At 46.9% G+C, this 19,160-nt stretch overlaps 1 protein-coding gene across 4 annotated transcripts in view; it reads left to right on the top strand.

Annotated features, from left to right (window-relative positions):
* LOC146865345 (ATP synthase subunit C lysine N-methyltransferase-like) overlaps positions 1-12,579 on the top strand; it is a 262,764-nt gene extending 250,185 nt beyond the window's left edge. For all 4 annotated transcript variants that reach the window (XM_085631428.1, XM_085631422.1, XM_085631416.1 and 1 more), the window contains one exon: positions 11,073-12,579. In XM_085631428.1, the coding sequence (XP_085487554.1) occupies positions 11,073-11,288 (216 nt within the window). In that variant the 3' untranslated portion in view covers positions 11,289-12,579. The remainder of the gene's footprint in view (positions 1-11,072) is intronic.
* Positions 12,580-19,160: the final 6,581 nt, after the last annotated feature.

The following is a 19,160-nucleotide window of genomic DNA, read 5'->3' as shown; positions in this document are numbered from 1 at the left end:
CTCCAATGTATGTAATTCACCGATAATTCCGATTCTTAAACGAACTGATCCAAAAGCTCCTCCAGTATATCGATTGGTTATTGATCTGCGCGAATTAAATAAATGTATTGTACCACAATACCCCGTAGTTCCAGACATCTCTTCATTACTGACAGCTATTGATTCCGAAGCAACGTTCTTTACTGTAATTGATCTCAAGAATGCCTTTTTCAGCGTCCCAATAGATCCGGAAAGCCAATATTTGTTCGGATTTAGTTTAAATGGACGTAGCTTTAAATTCACACGCGCACCTCAGGGATTTACAGAAAGCCCCAGCATCTATAGCCAGGCATTGAAACGAGAACTTGACAGTATACACATGCCAGTCAACACTGCTCTGCTTCAGTATGTCGATGATCTGCTGATCACCGCCCGAAGCGAACCTGAATGTGAAAAAGCATCACTGACGGTTTTACAATTTCTAGCCGAAAAGGGGCACAAGGTGTCCCCTTCTAAGCTGCAATTCTGTGTCCAGCGAGTTATTTACCTTGGTCACTCGCTGTCCAAGGAGGGAAGGCAGCTTACACCAGATCGTATCCAGTTAATAGCTAATATGCCAATACCCAAGACACAAAAGGAGGTGCGGGCTTTCATAGGCCTCACTTCATATTGTAGGCAGTGGATCCCTCAGTATGCATTTCTAGCAAAACCACTCATTCAATTAACAACACAGGAGGCAGCCACATCGACTGTTCCCCCTTGGACTCAGGAACACACACACGCTTTTGAAAGCTTAAAGAAAGCTCTATGCCAAGCACCTGTTTTAGCAACACCATGTTACAGAAAACATTTTACACTCTTTGTTACAGAACGAGAAGGTACTGCCTTGTCAGTACTCACACAGGAACAAGCAGGATCACACAAACCGTGTGCTTATTTTTCTAGTACATTAGATCCCGTAGCTCAGGCTCTGCCTGCGTGCCTGAAATCAGTGGCAGCGACAGCTTTAGCAATCAGACAAAGCGATGCCATAGTGTTAGGACATCCATTGACAGTACAAGTACCACACGCAGTAGAGGTTCTTGTGAATCGAACGCAAACACAACACTTGACTATAGCGCGACTTACAGGTTACGAATTAACATTGTTTCAGCCACATATAGAAATCAGACGTTGTAACACATTGAATCCTGCCACACTTTTACCTGTAAATGGAACAGACCCACTAGCTCATGATTGTATTGATGTTATTACAATAACGACGAAACCCAGACAAGACTTGACGGATGTTCCATTGTCAGATCCAGACCTGACGTTGTATGTAGATGGTTCATGTATGAGAACAAGTACAGGAGAGTTAGTGGCCGCTTACGCAGTCACAACAGACACTGAAATTATTGAAACCAAGTGTATAAATACCTTGTCCGCTCAAGCAGCAGAGCTTGTCGCTCTGACACAAGCCTGTATTCAAGCCACAAATAAAAGAGTCAACATATACACTGATTCACGTTATGCATTCGGAGTTGTACATGACTTCGGCGTGCTGTGGCGAGAGAGAGGTTATTTAACTTCTCACGGTGCCCACATTCAGCACGGACCCCTCATTCATGCCTTATTAGATGCAATACATTTACCCATTGCAATATCGATTATGAAATGCAAAGCTCATACGAAAATCACTGATATCATTTCTCAAGGCAATGATCTAGCTGACAGAACAGCTAAACAGACTGCTCAAACTCAAACATCCGACATGACAAAGGCAATAGTCCAGACACCAACACATTGCATGATGGTTAAGGATCCCGCTCTTGATGTAATTGACATACAGACACATGCTACTGCAGACGAAATAAGGAAATGGACTGAATTAGGAGGGATCCAAACGGATCAAGGATGGATGACGAAGGAAAAATCTGTGTGGTTCCTTCCTGATTCAATGGTCCAAGTCATTATTAACACTGTCCATAGTCCAGCGCATCTAGGAGAGAAAGCTATGCTAGACAGCATTCAACACATTTGGTTCAACAAACATTTACGAGCAGCAGCGAAACAAAAAGTTCGTACCTGTATGATCTGTTGTCAGTTCAACCCAGGAAAAAGCATTCCCGTAGAGCAGGGTGGATTTCAGCCTCCTGATCACCCTTTTGAAATCCTCCAGATGGATTATATCCAGATGGAACGATGTCGAGGATTCAAATATGTTCTCGTAGTTGTCTGTGCTCTTTCCCGGTGGACAGAGGCATACCCGGTTTCAGATTACACTGCCCCGACTACCGCCAAACAGTTAGTTCGAGAATTCTTCCCACGATACGGTTTACCACGTGCTGTCTACTCAGATAACGGCCAGCCGTTCTCATCCGAACTAATGAAACACGTTTCACTTCTGCTAGGATATCAGTGGAAGTTTCATTGTGTCCGACACCCCGAGGCAGCAGGTCTCGTGGAACGACATAATCAAACTTTAAAAATCAGACTGTCCAAAATATGCAGGGAGAAAGGTGTCGACTGGGTAGTAGCATTACCAGTTGCACTCTTTTACATGAGAATGGTAGCACACTCTCGAACAGGGCTATCCCCGTATGAGGTGATCTTTGGCAGACCACCAAATATGTGGGGGACGCCTATACCACGTAAAATAACTGATATTGACTGTAATATGCTGACAGATTATTTGGCTTCCTTGATGTCTGCACTACAATCTTGTCGTTCACAGGTAGCTGCAGCTTTTCCTGACAACACTGAGGTGAAACCCCATGACGTAATTCCGGGGGATCTCGTTTTAGTGAGGAACTTTGATCGAAAGACTCAGCTGGATCCTAGGTGGAGGTCGCCTCAACTGGTCTTACTCACCACAAGGACAGCCGTGAAGATCGAAGGCAGAAAAGGCTGGGTACATTCAAGTCATATCAAGAAATTTTATGGACTACCATCAGATATAAAAACTACACCTTGTGTGTCTTCACCCATTGACTCAAAACTTTCTTTGGTTGACTCAGGTAGTCACGAACATTATAAACTAAAACTCCGATCTAATCAGTCAGGAAATTTGATTGTTTAAGTCCTCTCCAAGGTGAAGCGGTCGAATTTGTCTCTGACATGTATCCCTTAGATCTGAATAGAGAAATAACCCGAAAAATGTTGAAACGACATACATACTGTAAATCACTGCGTAGTCATTGCACAGTGACGTTATTAATTTTGTTTTTCCTAAGTCTTTTAATAATTACTGCAAGTATATTGTTGCACATATGTTATCCTATTTCTAGACATGCTTATAATATTACTGCTGAACATTCTTTTAGCGAATTACCTCCGCATGAATTGTCATACAGATTTGCGCTGCGCAATAACACTTTTATTAGTATGTTACATCATTCCCATCAGGTTAGCAATGCTACAAATTGTTGGATATGTGGCCGACTCCCTCCCTATCAGAACTATAAAGGAATTCTACCTCTTTTTCCATACCCGTTCACACACAACGGCTCCTGTGGAGCATGGTTTAGCTTAATTAATTCCTTAGATTCAAATTCTGCAGTTTATCAAGACAACTGGGTATGGGGAAATCTGAACTTAGTTTTACTTAAAGTCTGCCACCCCAACAAGGAGGGACTTCCCAAAAGAACTGGAACTGATCTAGAAAATGAAGTATATGGATTAGGTAATTTTACGCTTAATCTCCTGATCTTGAATGTCGAATCCGAAGCTAATCCAAGTTTGCCCGCCATGTCAGTATTTCCAGTAAAAGGTGAATTATGTGTGAGAAAGAATGGTTCCATACATATGGGCCATAGTAGATGCACCATTGTAATAGAATTTAGTGATCAAGGCAAATCGACATTTAGAGCTTCCCGCCATTCCTATTTTATATGTGGTCAGACGGCATATGTACGTTTGCCTCTAGATTGGGATGGTACCTGCTACATTGGATTCCTTTTGCCACCTGTTTTTCTAGCTCCTCCTGATTATCACAGAAATACTCATTTAGTACACAATAGAGAAAGGAGAGATCTCCCAATAGTCGATTACACTGAAACAGCATGGGAAAAATACACAGACTTCAATAAAGGTTTCTTTCCCTATATAGGTACCGTTACTAATAGTAAGCTGATACGTAGATTAACTAGAACCCTTGAAGCAGTAGTGAACGAAACTATTTCCGCCTTAGGCAATTTAACAGAAGAGCAGTCTGCTATGCGGATTGTTGTGCTTCAAAATCGTCTTGTCCTTGACGTCATCCTGGCCGATAGGGGCGGAGCTTGTAGGGTCATCGGATCAAGCTGTTGCATTTTCATACCGGAAAATTCGCCATCTGTATATAAAGCTATAACGCGCCTTCATAAGATTGTGAGCCAGATACACCAGAATCCAGGCACTTGGACTTGGTCCGGGTGGTTTTGGAGCGTGTTATCAGCCTGGGGATGGAGAGTTCTATCCTTCCTAGGTATTGGCCTTCTCATACTATTCAGTTGCTGTCTATGCCTGCAATGTGGACCAGCGATTTGTGGTCTGTGTGCCACATCGTGTATTCCACATCAAAATTTTCGTTCAAGATCCCGGAAGAAGAAAGAAGAACAAATGATGCTATATGAACAGATCAATGGATTAATGAAGATTGATATCTCTTGACGGGCAAGTAGGGGACAAGGAGGGAATGTGGAAATATGGATTGTTCTGGTCAATTATGTCCCCTATCTTGGACCCCAACGGTTCTATGTGCATGTTACAAGTACATGTATGTTCCCTCCGGTTCCAGTTATGAAGACGCAAATACATGTGCGTCCACCGTTAACATGTCCTCTTTCAGATCCGCCATGAATGGGCCGGATATTCCATTCCTAAGTACGAAAGGCCACCGCCTTTATATGGTTCACTTATGCCATTTTACAGTTCAGACGAGTAGGCCCTGATTCTGTCATCAAGCTTTTCTTGCTTTCTGTCTCTGAAGCTCCAGTCCGAGCCTGCATCTGTGACCATGAACTTTGTCTCATCCTCTGCGCGGCTCACGATGCCTGACATCAGCTTGCTGCCTGCCAAGAACTGTATTTCACCTTCGAAATTATCTGCTCCGTTCCCTGCCCAATGCATTCCTGTCTAGTAGTTTAAGTAAACATTCTGCCAGCTACCGAGCAGAGGCCCGGCTTCTCTGTCTTTACGCAAGTAATTCATAGCCCTGTTACTATGGAAGATTCCTGCCCTCGCATCTAGTGTAGACACTTAGACGCCTGTACACGCACTAACAGTCAGTATAGTCAGTATAGAATAAGATTCTACTCCAAGAAGGCCTCTCTTTTGGATAACATAGTTCTTTAAACATAGGATGTTAGATATGATTTGGGATTAGGTTGACTTGACCCTCCAGACATCTGTCGCCACCATGTAGAGCTAAATGTCAAGTCCCCTTCGCCCCCTAGCTGCACGTCAATCACACGTCATGCTGCTGCGCGCGCATCTCTGCCAAGTATTTCTGCTGACATTGCGAAATTCTTTCATGGAACCACCCCATTATGACATCATGCCTGATGACGTTCCTTTGTTACGCCCAATCACGCCCATTTTCATTACGTACGAATAATGTTATCTTCCTTATCAATTGTTACGCCTCTCGCATTTGCTTCACTGTAATGCCTATTGTATAAAAGTAATTAATTATCAATAATGTATGTACTTCACTTCCTGAGCCTCCGTGGTGATGGAACTTGGAGTCCACGATTTCGAAATCGTCCATTGGAATAAAGCCCGTTCCTAACCTCTAATACCACGGATTCTGCCTCTTATTTATTGAGCTATTTTTATTATGTTCTGTATCAAATTAAGTCCCGGTAATTAAATTATTTACCACAGCAGTGTGGCTGTCTGGCGTCTTGTTGCTGTTCCGTGTGTTTTCCAGTTTCCGGCAGGTGTGTTTGGAGTCGAGGAGTTCTGGGGTGAACCAGCTGACTCTTCTGCTGGTGCCTCTGTTGGTGGGGTTTTTCAGCGGCGCGATGGTGTTGGCGCAGTCGTTCATCCAGCCTTCGAGGGAGAGCGCACCATCATCCGGGTTGGTGGGGTTCGTCGGAGGGTTGAGTGCGAGGCTTGTCTGTAGTTGTTCTTCAGTGATTTTGCCCCAGTGGCGGTGGGGGGTCTGTAGGGTGCAGTGGTGTGTGAGTGGTTTTCGGAAGGAGAAATGGATGCAGTGGTGGTCAGTCCAGGTAAGTTCGGAGGCTTGGCTGAAGGTGACGTGGGGGCTTGAGGAGAAGATTGCGTCAAGTGTGTGGCTGGCGATGTGGGTCGGCGTTTTAACGAGCTGTTTGAGTCCAAGGTTGGCGAGATTGTCGATCAGGGTGGAGGAGTTGGTGTCATTGTCGTTCTCCAGGTGATAGTTCAGGTCTCCGAGGGGGATGTAGTTGGTGGAGGTCAGTGCGTGCGAGCTGATGAGGTCGAAGATGGAGTCGCAGAATTGAGGCCAGGGTCCTGGCGGTCTGTAGACGAGGGTGCCTCTTAGGGTGGTCTTGGGGTCCGTGTGGATCTGGAAGTGCATGTGTTTAGCGGTGCTGAGGGTGTCGTTGGTGTTTGTAGAGATCTTGATGGTGTTTTTGTGGACGATGGCAATACCTCCTCCGGCTCTGTTTATGCGGTCTCTGCGGGTGATCTCGTACCCGTCTGGGATGGCTATGGCGATGTCTGGCGCGGAGGTTTCGTTCATCCAGGTTTCGGTCAGGAAGGCGACATCCGGAGATGTAGTGTCGAGTAGGTCCCAGAGTTCGACAGCGTGTTTGTGTGCGGAGCGGGTGTTGATCAGGATGCATCTGAGCTGGTTGGTTTCCGTTATGGTGGGTGTCTTGGTACTTTCGTGGCAGGAGAAGTTGCAGTTCCGGCAGGTGAAGGGGCCGTGGGTGCGCCTCGGGGCGACCTTGCAGCAGGTGTGGGTCCTTCCTGGGTTGAGAGCGATGAGGGTATTGGCGTCGTAGCGGAGGCGGTGGTCCTCGTGGCTGGCGCGGGGGCCAGGGGTTCTGGTGCTGGGCGCTGTCTGGGCGCAGACGGGCTTGCCTTAGGCGCGCCTTCGGCGTGCCAGCGGCCGCCATATATGGGGAGGTGGGCAGGAAGGAGCAGCTGGGAGGCGGGAAGCGAGGGACAGGAGTGGCGAATGGGCGCGGAGGGGGCGGGGCTGCAGGGGAGGCAGCGGCGGGGACGGGGGACAGGAGACCGGCGAGGTGGTACAGATGATAAACGGGGCACAAAACAGGGTCACAGGCACAAAGTAAACACGAGGACGGCGAGGTGGTACAGAAATAAAAAAGGGGGCACAGAAGCGGAACGGCGAGCGAGGGGCAGGGGGCACGGACAGTCACAGGCACAAAATCAGGGTCACAGAGGCAAAAAGCAAAGGAACAGCACAAGGGAAATGGCGCAGAGCAGCGAGCGGGGTGCAGGGGGCGCAGGCAGTTACAGGCACAAATCAGGGTCACAGGCAAAAAGCAAAGGAACAGCACAAGGGAAATGGCACAGAGCGGCGAGCGGGGGGCAGGGGGCGCGGGCAGTTACAGGCACAAATCAGGGTCACAGAGGCAAAAGGCAAAGAGACAGCACATGGGAAATGGAACGAACCTAAGGCCACCACTGGCCACCAGGGATGAGGCGCAGATGGAAGCCTGCGGGTGGTGGAGCGACTCGAATTCTCCGGCGGTGACATCGGGGGTGCAGGCGGAGCTGAAGCGGCGGGGGAGCGACCTACCAGAAGGTCAAGGGTCGCTCTCCTCACCGCGCAGCGGCCGCCATATATGGGGAGGTGGGGAGGGAGGAGCAGCTGGGAAGCGGGAGGCGAGGGACGGGAGTGGCGAATGGGCGCGGAGGGGGCGGGGCCGCAGGGGAGGCAGCGGCGGGGACGGAGGACAGGAGACCGGCGAGGTGGTACAGAACATAAACAGGGCACAAAACAGGGTCAGCACAAGGGAAATGGCACAGAGCAGAGCGGCGAGCGGGGGGCAGGGGGTGCGGGCAGCTACAGGCACAAATCAGGGTCACAGAGGCAAAAGGCAAAGAGACAGCACAAGGGAAATGGAACGAACCTAAGGCCACCACTGGCCACCAGGGATGAGGCGCAGGTGGAAGCCTGCGGGTGGTGGAGGGCCTCGAATTCTCCGGCGGCAGCGGTGACAGCGGGGGTGCAGGCGGAGCTGCAGCGGGGGGGGGGCGACCTACCAGGTCACCTGAGGGCAACAGAACATTATATTATATACAGTTATTGATCCTTGGGTCAGTATTGAGGAAATAAACAAGCATATAATGTTCTCTTTCATTCCACAAGAGTTAGCCAGTGATATGAGGATCGTATCGGTGACTCGATGTCAGCATAGAATCAAGTCTTAGGACGCGAATTTGTTAATTAGGAATATTTTTACCTCTTTTTTTAATACGGTAAAGGAAGAGATTCCCCGTACCACTGGAGGTAAGGAGTTCCAAATCTTTGGAGCAATCCCTGAAAAAGCCCTGCAGTCAGTTCTCTTTTTATGGAAGGATTGTGGTTTCAGAAGTAAGGAGCTCGCGCTTCGTAGTTGTCTGCATCCTCCGGATCGTTCTAGTTTTAGAGCTAGGTAACTGGGTGTATTGTTATGTAGTGCTTTATGGGTCAACTTTATGATTTTAGTTGTGGCTTCATACCACACTCATCTTTACCCATCCTCCTGGTTGCACACAGTCGCTTCAGGCTACACAGGAATTATGTGACTCCCTTGCAGACTACTTTGATGACAAGATTACATTGATCTTTCAAAATCTTTACCAACAAGTCGCACCAATCCACTAAATAATTAATCAGTACCCGCTCTTCGAGCTTCAGGAGTTCAGGCTGAATAATTTCCAAACCTTTACTCTGGAGCAAATCTAACAAGAGCTTGAAAGGATGAAATCAGGTTTGTCATTTTACCCCTGTCCACCCAGGATTGTAGCTCTATTGGCGAGACAAAGTGCTCCTGCAGTTAGATCATTATTCAACTTATCTTTCGAATCAGGAAAAATTCCTTTAGCCTGAAAATGGGCACAGATCATACCTATCCAAAAGAAAAGCAACTTAAACCGATCTATTCTCTCAAAATATAGACCCATCTCATTACTTCTGTGTTTGGACAAACTGCTGGAAAGCCTAATTAACAAACAACTGACTGATTACCTTGAAGTGAATAAAATCTTGGATCATTCACAGTCTGGTGTCAGAACAGAACATAGCACCAAATCTGCCTTGGTTGCCGTGACAGACATCAAGTGCTCGTTGAATGTTGGTACGCCTGATATGCTTGTGCTCCTAGATCTATCTGCAGCATTTGATACTGTGTCCCACATTAAGTTACTCCAAACACTTCAAGAAATCTGCATTGATTGGTCTGCCCTGTCCTGGTTCCAGGACTTCCTGAAAGATAGAATGCAGGGTGTCTTGCTGGGAGCTCTCAAAGACCAGCCCAGGTGGGTCGATAAAGGGGTCACTCAAGGGTCATGCTTGAGCCCTATTTTATTTAACATTTATGTGGCACCCCTCGCTAAAGTAATCAGAGCATATGGGTTTGCGATCCTGTCGTACGTGGATAATACTCAGCTGGTCCTGTCCTTTGAATATGATTTTGACAAAGTGAAGCCTTGCTTTTCGGATGGTATGAAGGCGATTGTCAAGTGGATGTCAGATAATTTTCTCCAGATAATTTCCTCCAGCTGAACCCAGGGAAAACAGAGAATGTCCTGTTTGGGAAAGCCCAAACCCTGTGGACTGAGTTAGGCAAGGCCCCCATCCCAAGCAAGGTAGTAAAATACCTATGAATCAAGATAGATCAGGAGCTTAATATGAAAGACTAAGTCCTATCTACAACGGGCACTTGCTTCCACATGCACACCTACTAAAGATGGCTCTACCATTTCTTCCTCCATCTACGAGGAAACCTTGGTACAGACTCTTTTCGTGAGCCGGCAAGATTATGGCAATGCACTACCGGCTTCTGCCAATGAGTCACAACTATCGAAATTGTAGGTTGTGCAAAACGTAGCACCATGGTTGATTTGTAAATGACCACCTATAACTGCTTCCGCACCCCTTTTAAAATCCCTTCAATGGCTGCCATTAAAGAAAAGGATAATATTTACAATGTGCTGGTTAACCTACAAAGCACGTCTCGACAAGAGTCCTGAGTATCTCTGTCAGAGGCTCAAACGGTATCACCCTGCAAGGAATTTGCATTCCAGTGAGAAGGAATTGCTGTCAGTCCCTGGTATTCATCGATCTAGATCTGGTGGAAGATCTTTCTCCTATTTGGCCCCCACCCTCAGTAACAAATTGTAATTTTCACTTAGAACCTGTCCCGACTATAACAAATTTAGAAAGCATTAAAAATGGTTCTGTTTTAGATTTGGTTTTAGCCTTTTTGTACTGACTGTGCACCGAGATACCCTTGATGGGGTGGTTCATGGCAGAACACACCAATTTCTCCATGGAAATTCTTGGGGTAATATTGTTATTTTGGGAAGAAAACACTTTTCTTTAAATCCTCCTTTTTATAATGTGTTTTTACCTGCTGTATAGAATACAATATAGACCGGGCCACTCGAATTATGTGGCGTGGGAGGGCCAAATTTTGCGTCATGGTTGGGTAATTTATGCGCCAAGAAAAAGCAAATCATGCGGTGTAATGCAGCACATTTTGTAAAAGTATTACTTAATTATTTTGTCATTTTAACACTTGTTAACACTGTATGGCCATTGTTGCACCTAATTAGTACCAGTTTAATATACAAATACAGCAATAAGCAACAAAAAGACTAGTCAACTTTTGCAAAGGGCCTTCTACTGTGCGGCAACACGCGCTGCTTCATTTTTAGTAACTTTTGAACCGTTTGAGATAGAAACAATTAGATTGAGTTAAAATATGTAGATTATGTAGCAGATGATGAATTATGTGGGAAACACAGCATATCCATAATTAAACGAAAAACGCTGTGGCTGCACAATCCCATCATTCCAGCGGCTCTGAATGTAGGCTGTATTCTAACGTTACTTATAGGGCATGAACTGTTGAATGAAAAATACTTTTCGGAAATATATGTAGAATGATTGAAAATGTTCTTTTTAGATGGAACCACTCGAACACAAGTTGTCATCTGAGCTACCTGAGGATGCCCGTGTGATTGCTTGCCGCTTCCCTTTTCCTAACTGGCCACCAAGCTGTTCAGAGGGATCCGGTTTGGACCAGGTGTGGGCATACGACATGAAGTCATTGAAGAATAAGGCACCTCTCCATAAAAACACATTCTCAGTATTTTCCTCTTGCCAAAGTAAGGGCTTTTGATAAGAACAATTGTTTTACTACATTCTTGTTCAACCTTCAACTCTGGTTGGGAAGATGATTTTTTTCAAGTCCATCTTTGCATTAAGCTATAACAGTTGACGTGAAGCGAAAGGACTCACCTTGCTCAGCCATTAGGTGAATCAGTAAGGACATAATCAAATGTATGTTGTCATAACTAATTACAGCATTGTCTATCATGTACTCACCCGCTAGGGCTTAAGATCTTGCTCTAAATGTAGCAATCTTTTCGAATCCTTAATGCGCAATCCACTTGTGCTAGGCCTTTTGTTTGTGCCAGATTTACTGCCGACTAGTTAGTATTTTTGAAGGCTTAGGGTGGAATGAACAAATTGATGCCATTCATGCAGGCGGCTGGTAGTTGATTGACAGAACTGCCACGGGAGCACAACAGACGTTTGCTCAAACGTTGTGACAGTTTTGTACGAGAGAAGGTATCACCACTGTTTTTCCTCCTCCATTGTGTATTAGGCATTTTGTGGATGCAATGTAAAGAGGGCCGTCGATCACTTGCATTGAAGCATGACAACACTTTTCAGTCCTGGGGTTATGCTTCTGTTGTGTGCCCAAGTGCGGCCCATGTAGCAACGCTGCACATTTTACAATGTCCTCTTTTCCGCTCAGTAGCTTTATTAGCTGTGTCCTTTTGCACATTTTCGCGTGCATGACCATGTTGGATTAGCTTCTCTGAAACTGCTTTGCTTATACATCTAGCTTTGCGCAACATTATCATGATCCTCTGAACACTGAGTACAAGGCTTTTATGCACGATGTGCAGATATCGTTCTAACTTTATCCACAGGGCGACAGGGCTATCTACATATCGATAGCAATGCTAATCTGTGGGCACATCTCAAGGATGTTTTTTATTATAAATAAAGAAGCATTTTCAGGGGTTAGAAGAGGTGACACTTCAGCTGATATCGAAAGGTCATGCATGCTAAGGCTTACCCAAGCAGCTGTCTGACATCTCTGTGAGGGGTGTCAAATTTGTGACCAGGACGGGGTCCTACATTCTTTCCTGCCAGGTAATGGGGTTGAATCATCCCGGGGAGGGGGGGATTCTTGTGATTGCATAGTCGGATCACGCCAGATTACTACCTTGTATTATATGCCTGCATATATATACACACTGTTTTAACTTCATGGTGGAACTGCATCGCTATTTACTCTTTTGGTGCTTCTAATCACTTTTATCTGCTTCTGTCTACTGATTATCGCAGCTTATTCTGTACAAGAATAACGTTGGTTTAATAAATATGTTGAAAACGTACCATCATGTATTTTCTGTATATTTGTCTGAGAACAAGAGTGCACGAGTGACTGAGCAAAAAGTACCACGATCCCTGAGGGGTCAGGGTTTGTCATGTTCAGTGGTTACCCGAAACCATTTCCTCCTTGGTTGAGTTGGGGGGGGGGGGGGGAGGTGCTTACAGTGACACTGTGAGCTTACTGGTTTCTAGGTCAACATACACTACAGGGGTGCATGGAATCAGTCTAAGCACATCACACAAAGTTTATGTTGTTCTGTTGTTTTGTCGCCGCCGGAGAATTCGAGTCCCTCCACCACCCGCAGGCACTGCTTGCTAATTAGGCGATAAAATTATCGCCGCTTTTCGGCCGAAAACGTCTGCAAAAGCGGCGATAATTCTATCGCCTCGCCTTGCTGATATGCCCCTAAATCCATTAGCAAACAAGTTTCCATGTCAAGCGAAACAAGGAAGTGCAGACCGAGAGAACAGGATGCCGACACATCAAAAGAAGGACACCAGGATTAAATTAGTAATCATAAATTATTAACAGTAACAGGAGGAAACAATTTACCGGCCGGCAGCTGAGACTTTTGGCATTAACAACGCCAAAAGCTCATAGCTCGGACATTGTCGAGACCTATTGGCTTTGCCAACGCCTGTTTTTTTTATGAGCGACCAGGAAATATTCTACCATACTTACTGAATTTCCATACAGGCTAAAGTAACATTCGGCCAATCTTCATTCTTTCGGGGATTGAACTTTACCTTTACGAATGATGTGAGAATTTAGCACACAGATGTTCATAACCAAGTATCCTTGTATCGTTCCTGGGGATCACGAACACGAAAACCCTACTCGATCTAAATAAGACACTCATTGGGAAAGTTCTCAGTGCCCCCCACTTAAAGAGAGAAATCACATAGGTGGGGCCCTCTATCAACGTGTAGAAATCGTGGCTTTTTTAAATCAAACCTCGTAATTGGAATGGGTATCGGACTCCCTTTTCATCTGTGGCTGGGTGCTTTCAAGCTTCTTTGATTCACTTTGCTACAAATAACTGTATATAATTCAATAACAAGCATTGGCGTAGCCAATAGGTCTCGCCTTTGGGACCTTATAAGTGTTTAGCAATGCAACAGTTGCATAACTAAATACTTAGAAGGTCCCAAAAGCGAGACCTATTGGCTATGCCAAGCGGCCTGCGGCCGCGAAAGTGAAAGTAATCGCGGTAAAGCACGGCGCGCGAGCCCGCGCACGTGCACTGTAGCTCTAGGCTGGCCTGGTAGCACTTTTTGGAGCCCTCTCAATAAGTCTCGCCAGACCAGCGCATGCGCTGGGTCAGGCGAGACCTAAAAACTATGGGGCATATTATCAAGCACGGCGTTACAATTATCGTCCTTCAGCGGCAGAAAACTGCAGCTAAAGCGGCGATAATGGGCTCGATAATATGCCACAGAGAATTCCCATAGAAGCCCATGTTGACACCAGAACATGGCCTTCTATTGGAATTCTCTTATGGGTATTAGTAAGGGGATAACATTTTATTAGTCATTTCTATCTTTTAATTACGTTTTTGTGTTTCTTTCGCTTAAGTTGACCATTTCGGCCTATACAAGATGGCTGAACGAGACGTTAAACGTGACTGCCCTGGCAACACGAGGTTCTTGGCGAAGTGCGCATGCGTCACCGCCTGCAACAGTGGCCTGGACCTGACCCCGGGAGAACATGTACCCTCCAAGTTCGTTCCGGTAACCCATCCAAGACTAAAAGACAATGCTCAATTTAAAAGCCGGAACAAGCAAGTTTGATGACTTCATCATTCAACACCCTGAGAACTGTTCATCGCAAGTCAAAAGTGACCAATAAGAACTCTCTAAACCCCGATCTTGATACATTTTTGTTATTATTTTCATTATAAAAGTAGGTAGGGAATTAGGGTAGTATCTGGACGCTCTCGCTCTTCTTTGACGAACTCGATTTACTGACGTTATGCTGACGGAGAGGACGGTACACTGCTGGACAGTGACTGAGACTGAATTGCGGCCTAAACTTTGCTGAATAAATTCTCTTTGACTGACTGACTTAGCCAGAATAGGTAAATATGATGCTCTGAAATGCTAATGATGATTTCTAACGTTTCTTAGATAAAGAATAATTGATTAATTGACAAATGAGTTGTGTTGATTATTTGAAGAAGAAGATTAAGAGAAAAGTAATAGAGCAAAGGTAGACGAGTTAATCATCAATTACCAATTCAACTAAATGATCTATCTCCGTATGGGAGGGATATCTTAGGTTTAAATGTCAATGTGTCTAGGGCAAAGTAAAGGTATTCCTCTCATGTTAGCGTTGAGAAACGTATTTTTCCCTAGAAAACAGGTCAACCGAGAGTAAGTACATTGGTGTTATGGGGCCCCACCATTGAATGTATGTGAGTAAATTGGATGCCGAGGTAGTTGGTATGTGCCGAAGGGGAAATTTGACGTTCTGCACTGCATCACATACGTTTTCAATCGCATTAAAATGTTAGTGCTATCATTTTCATAAAACCCATCCTTGGACCAAGAAAGCATTGAAACAGAACCTTCTTCTTTACAAAACTAGTGCTGCGCATCAGACATAAAAGTAATCTGAGTTACTGGAACAAATGGTGGTTCATCCATAGTCCTCTGCAAAGAACCAGAGGCCCAATGTGTCAGGTAGGCATTGGCCATCTTTGCACTGCTTACTTTAGAGGAGGCTCCATTTGGGTGCTCTTCACTGGATGCAGAGTGCTTTGATGCATGTGTGTCACCCATCCCTGGTGAAAAACTCGCTATATATAGCATCAGTTCCTAAATATCTTACATATTTGCCAGTGTTCCCAGGCGAGGTGCCAGAGGTACTAACATTGCAGTAGTGATTCGACCGAAAAGGACCACTGTGAACGGACTGATTTTACAAACATTTTCCATGTGTCTGTTCTACCATGATGGCAAAGATGGTAGACTTGGTGGATTCCGAACTAATACAAGCACTTGAAAAGAGAAACAGCATTTGGTGTGTCCCGTGGTTCTTCGCACTGCCCTCCCAGTATTTTTACGGCAACTTCAAGCCACCAGCCACTCTTATTGACTAGTAAAGGCTTGCTTGTAACTGTGCATGTTCATTAGCTGCAATTACTGCTTTAATACAGCATCATTGGTCACATCTAAATGAAAGTAAATCAGAGATCGATATCTTTGGAGAAAACATGCTGTTAGAAATGGGATTTCTGGGTGGCTAAGGCTTGCGCCAAAGCCAGGCAGAAACCACCACTCTAGTCAGGGCGAGGGAGTTACATGCCAAAGATAACCCCTGCTCACCCCCTTGGTAGCTTGGCACGAGCAGTCAGGCTTATCCCGGTGGCAATGTGTAAAGCATTTGCGCAACACCCACAGCAACAACACACTAGGCACACCACAAAAGGAACTCCACACAAGGTTATATAAAAAAAATAGCCTTTGTATTGTCATAAAACACATTAGAAACATAATCACACATTTACACTGTGCCAACTGGCACGGGCAATATTCACAGGGGATTATATACAGGACCGGGCCAATCGAGCCATGGTCAGAACCACCAAAATACAGGTAATTAAATGCAAACCACAACCAGTAACTACTGGTACCATAATGACCTAAGCATTATCACATTAGACATAAACCCAGACTAGGCCCAAACCTCATCAGCATAAACACATTACGCAATGGGCCTCACCATCACAAACACGTTATGCACCAACCCAATAAGCATAAACACATTACGCAAATAGACACTCCCCAAAACATCATAACATGACATTAGGCAACAATCAGGCAGGAATTTAGCGGTGCACCGCAGTAACACTACTACCAGGTGCATACATCACCTTAGGGCTTTGCGCCCTTTCACCATCCGACCTATGACCCCAGGCCAACTGGCCTTCTCACAGGGCTTACATTCCCTATGTCCAAAGTCAGGGCGCTAAGCTGCCACTTGCAGCTACAGCAAAAAGTGCGCAATGCACGGACACCAATGTGCCTCCTGGGACTCCTCCTCACGCCCTGGCTTAAACGTAGCAGCTGCCCACTAATTGCTGGGCAGCTGTAAAGTAAACACGGCCTGGCACCACGGGCCTCTCCTGTCCCTCTAGGGGCTCGGCCATTCAAAATGCCCCCATCGTTATAGGCATGGCTCTGGCAAACACGTGCCCACTGAGCCCCGCTCCGGGACTCTTAGCAAATGAAAGTGCTCCCTGTTATGCAGCTGCCCTCTAGCAAGTGGGGCAGCTGTGCCAAACTAGCCACGTGGGGAGGCACGGGCCTCTAGACCCCAGTGACTCGCGTTGGAGCGGCCCACTGGCAGGCGGGGCCACTCGGAATCCCCCAGGCACCGGTAATGTGCCTCGAACGGCACCACCACCCTGGAGATAGCCCCTACTCACCGGGCTCTCCCTGGATGCTGGACTCTTCGCTTCACCGGTATATGGGCAACAGGAAAGCCCCCACTCCTTGGGGACTCCCTCTCCTCTCTGCTGCTCGCGGGGCTTCCCTCACGGACATGGGAGCCCCGCCTCCCCTCCGGCACTGTTGCCTGGCTTCCTCGTCGAAGTCAGCCACCCGCTCCTGTTCTCGCACCGGGTACTGCTTCCGTTCTTCACCCGGGGCTCCCACCAGCTCACGAGAGCCCCGCTGTGGGCTCAGGCGACTTCCTGTCTCACCGGCAGGACTCGCCCACGTCGGGCTCGTCCTGCCTGACTTCCGGGTCGCATTCAGAAGCGACCCGGAGATTCATTTTGCTTTGGCCCGGTTGTGGCGGTGATTCCTTCCTCAAGGGCGGGGTGGGCACCCTCCAAAACAGCGCCTAAGCGGGATGGGCACCCGTGATGGAAATGGACATCAAAGAGGCAATGCGGGCTAGGCTCCCACGTAGTACACAGGTGGGCATCCGTGGGGTGGGCATCCGCCCTCAAATGACAACAAAAAGCGGGGTGGGCACCCGCTATCCTTTACAGCAATAATCGGGGTGGACACCCGCGATTATCAGCACAGCCAGCGGGGTGGGCTCCCACTCGGTTTCACAGCAGGGTGGGAGAATCCCCACGCCGGGATTCCCTCGAGTCGAAGAGCAGCTCAGCGCCTCAGTGCCCACAGGCTTCTCTTCTTTCAGCCAATTTTCCAAATATAGCGCTCACAATGCAGCCCAGCGCTGCAAATGCCAGTTCCTCCCATCAACACGAAGCAGAGCTTCCTGGTCCCAAGAGCAAAGTGCTCACAAGTTGCTAGATTAAAGTCCTGGGAGTCCTTAAATATGAGGGGGCAATGCAGGGCCCAGGGAGGCAAGCCCTCATGGTAGCCCCCCCAGGGCCCCAGCAGCAGCACGCCCTGGCAGGAACAGAACTGAACACTGAGGCCTTTTATGGGGACACAGCCCCTATATTTATACAACATTTTCCCATTGTGACACAGCACAGGGCTGGGGGAAAAGCCAGATGCAACTGGTTTGGGGGAGCTTTGGAGCACTTTGTTGTGCTCAGCTCCTCTCTCCTTTGTCAGGTGGGGGCTGGGTACTCAGACGCACCACAGGCGGCGGAGCTGGCATTGTGGAGGGAAGGCACAGCCCTATTCAGGTCCCAGGTGCAACTCCTCTCTCCAATCTACATGCAGCTCTCTCCATTCACCACCGGGCAGACTCACCCTGGATCCTGGAATTCCCCAGCCCTTTCAGCTCCTGTCAATCACAAGCCAGACATGTACTCCACATTCGGCAGGCAGACACACAGTACACAGAAATGCCAACTTCTAGAAGTGGCACTTCTCCACCAGTCACCATAAATCTGCGCACCCCATTGCGCAGCATTTATTCTCATGAGTTCGCACATACCAAACTCGACCCTGCCCTCCTCTCACACCAGGAACTACCAGGGACACACTGCCCCCATGCATTCCTATGGGATGGCAGGGCCATCTCACCACACCTACACAGAGAGCGCACACACTTTACACTGGACCCCAGTGGTAAAGTGCTCAGAGGCCTAAAATCACCAACACCAGGTTACAGGAAAAGGCTAGGAGAACGTAAAAAGTTTCGGGGTGAACCTGCCAAAAGTGCCAAGTCCAACACATGCAGATTGGGGCAATCGGAGGGTTGGCCTGAAGTTCCAGCAGTGCCCTCTATGCCAGTGTCTTCACTCAGGTACATACAATCCATTGTTGATCAGGACTTCTGCCTGTGTCACATGTTGATGTAGTGACCAAGATCTGATTCCCCTTCATAAAAATTAAGAAGAGGGCCCTTCCTCTTCTGTCAGCTAGTGATTACAGTAAAGCGTTCCAATGCTTACAGCACAGACTAAATGTGGCTACACACCTGATCACAAGCACCATCTTATATAGAATTATAGATGGGAAGTTGTCAATGATGACGATTTTTTCAGCCAAGGGGTTCCAAGTGTAGCACAAAGGGGAGATTGCCACCCAAGTACAGTTTTCTTATGCATGCTACTGCAGTCCTCTATCCTTGGTCAGCTGATCCAGTGGTGGCGCTATGGTGGCGCAACAGCGATCACAGCTTCATCTCTGTCACTTCCATTTTACA

This window comes from Triturus cristatus, chromosome 2_1 (assembly GCF_964204655.1).
Source record: "Triturus cristatus chromosome 2_1, aTriCri1.1, whole genome shotgun sequence".
Taxonomy (NCBI): Eukaryota; Metazoa; Chordata; class Amphibia; order Caudata; family Salamandridae; genus Triturus; species Triturus cristatus.
The sequence above is the reverse complement of the archived record's forward strand: the minus strand, read 5'-3'. Positions and strand labels throughout refer to the sequence as shown.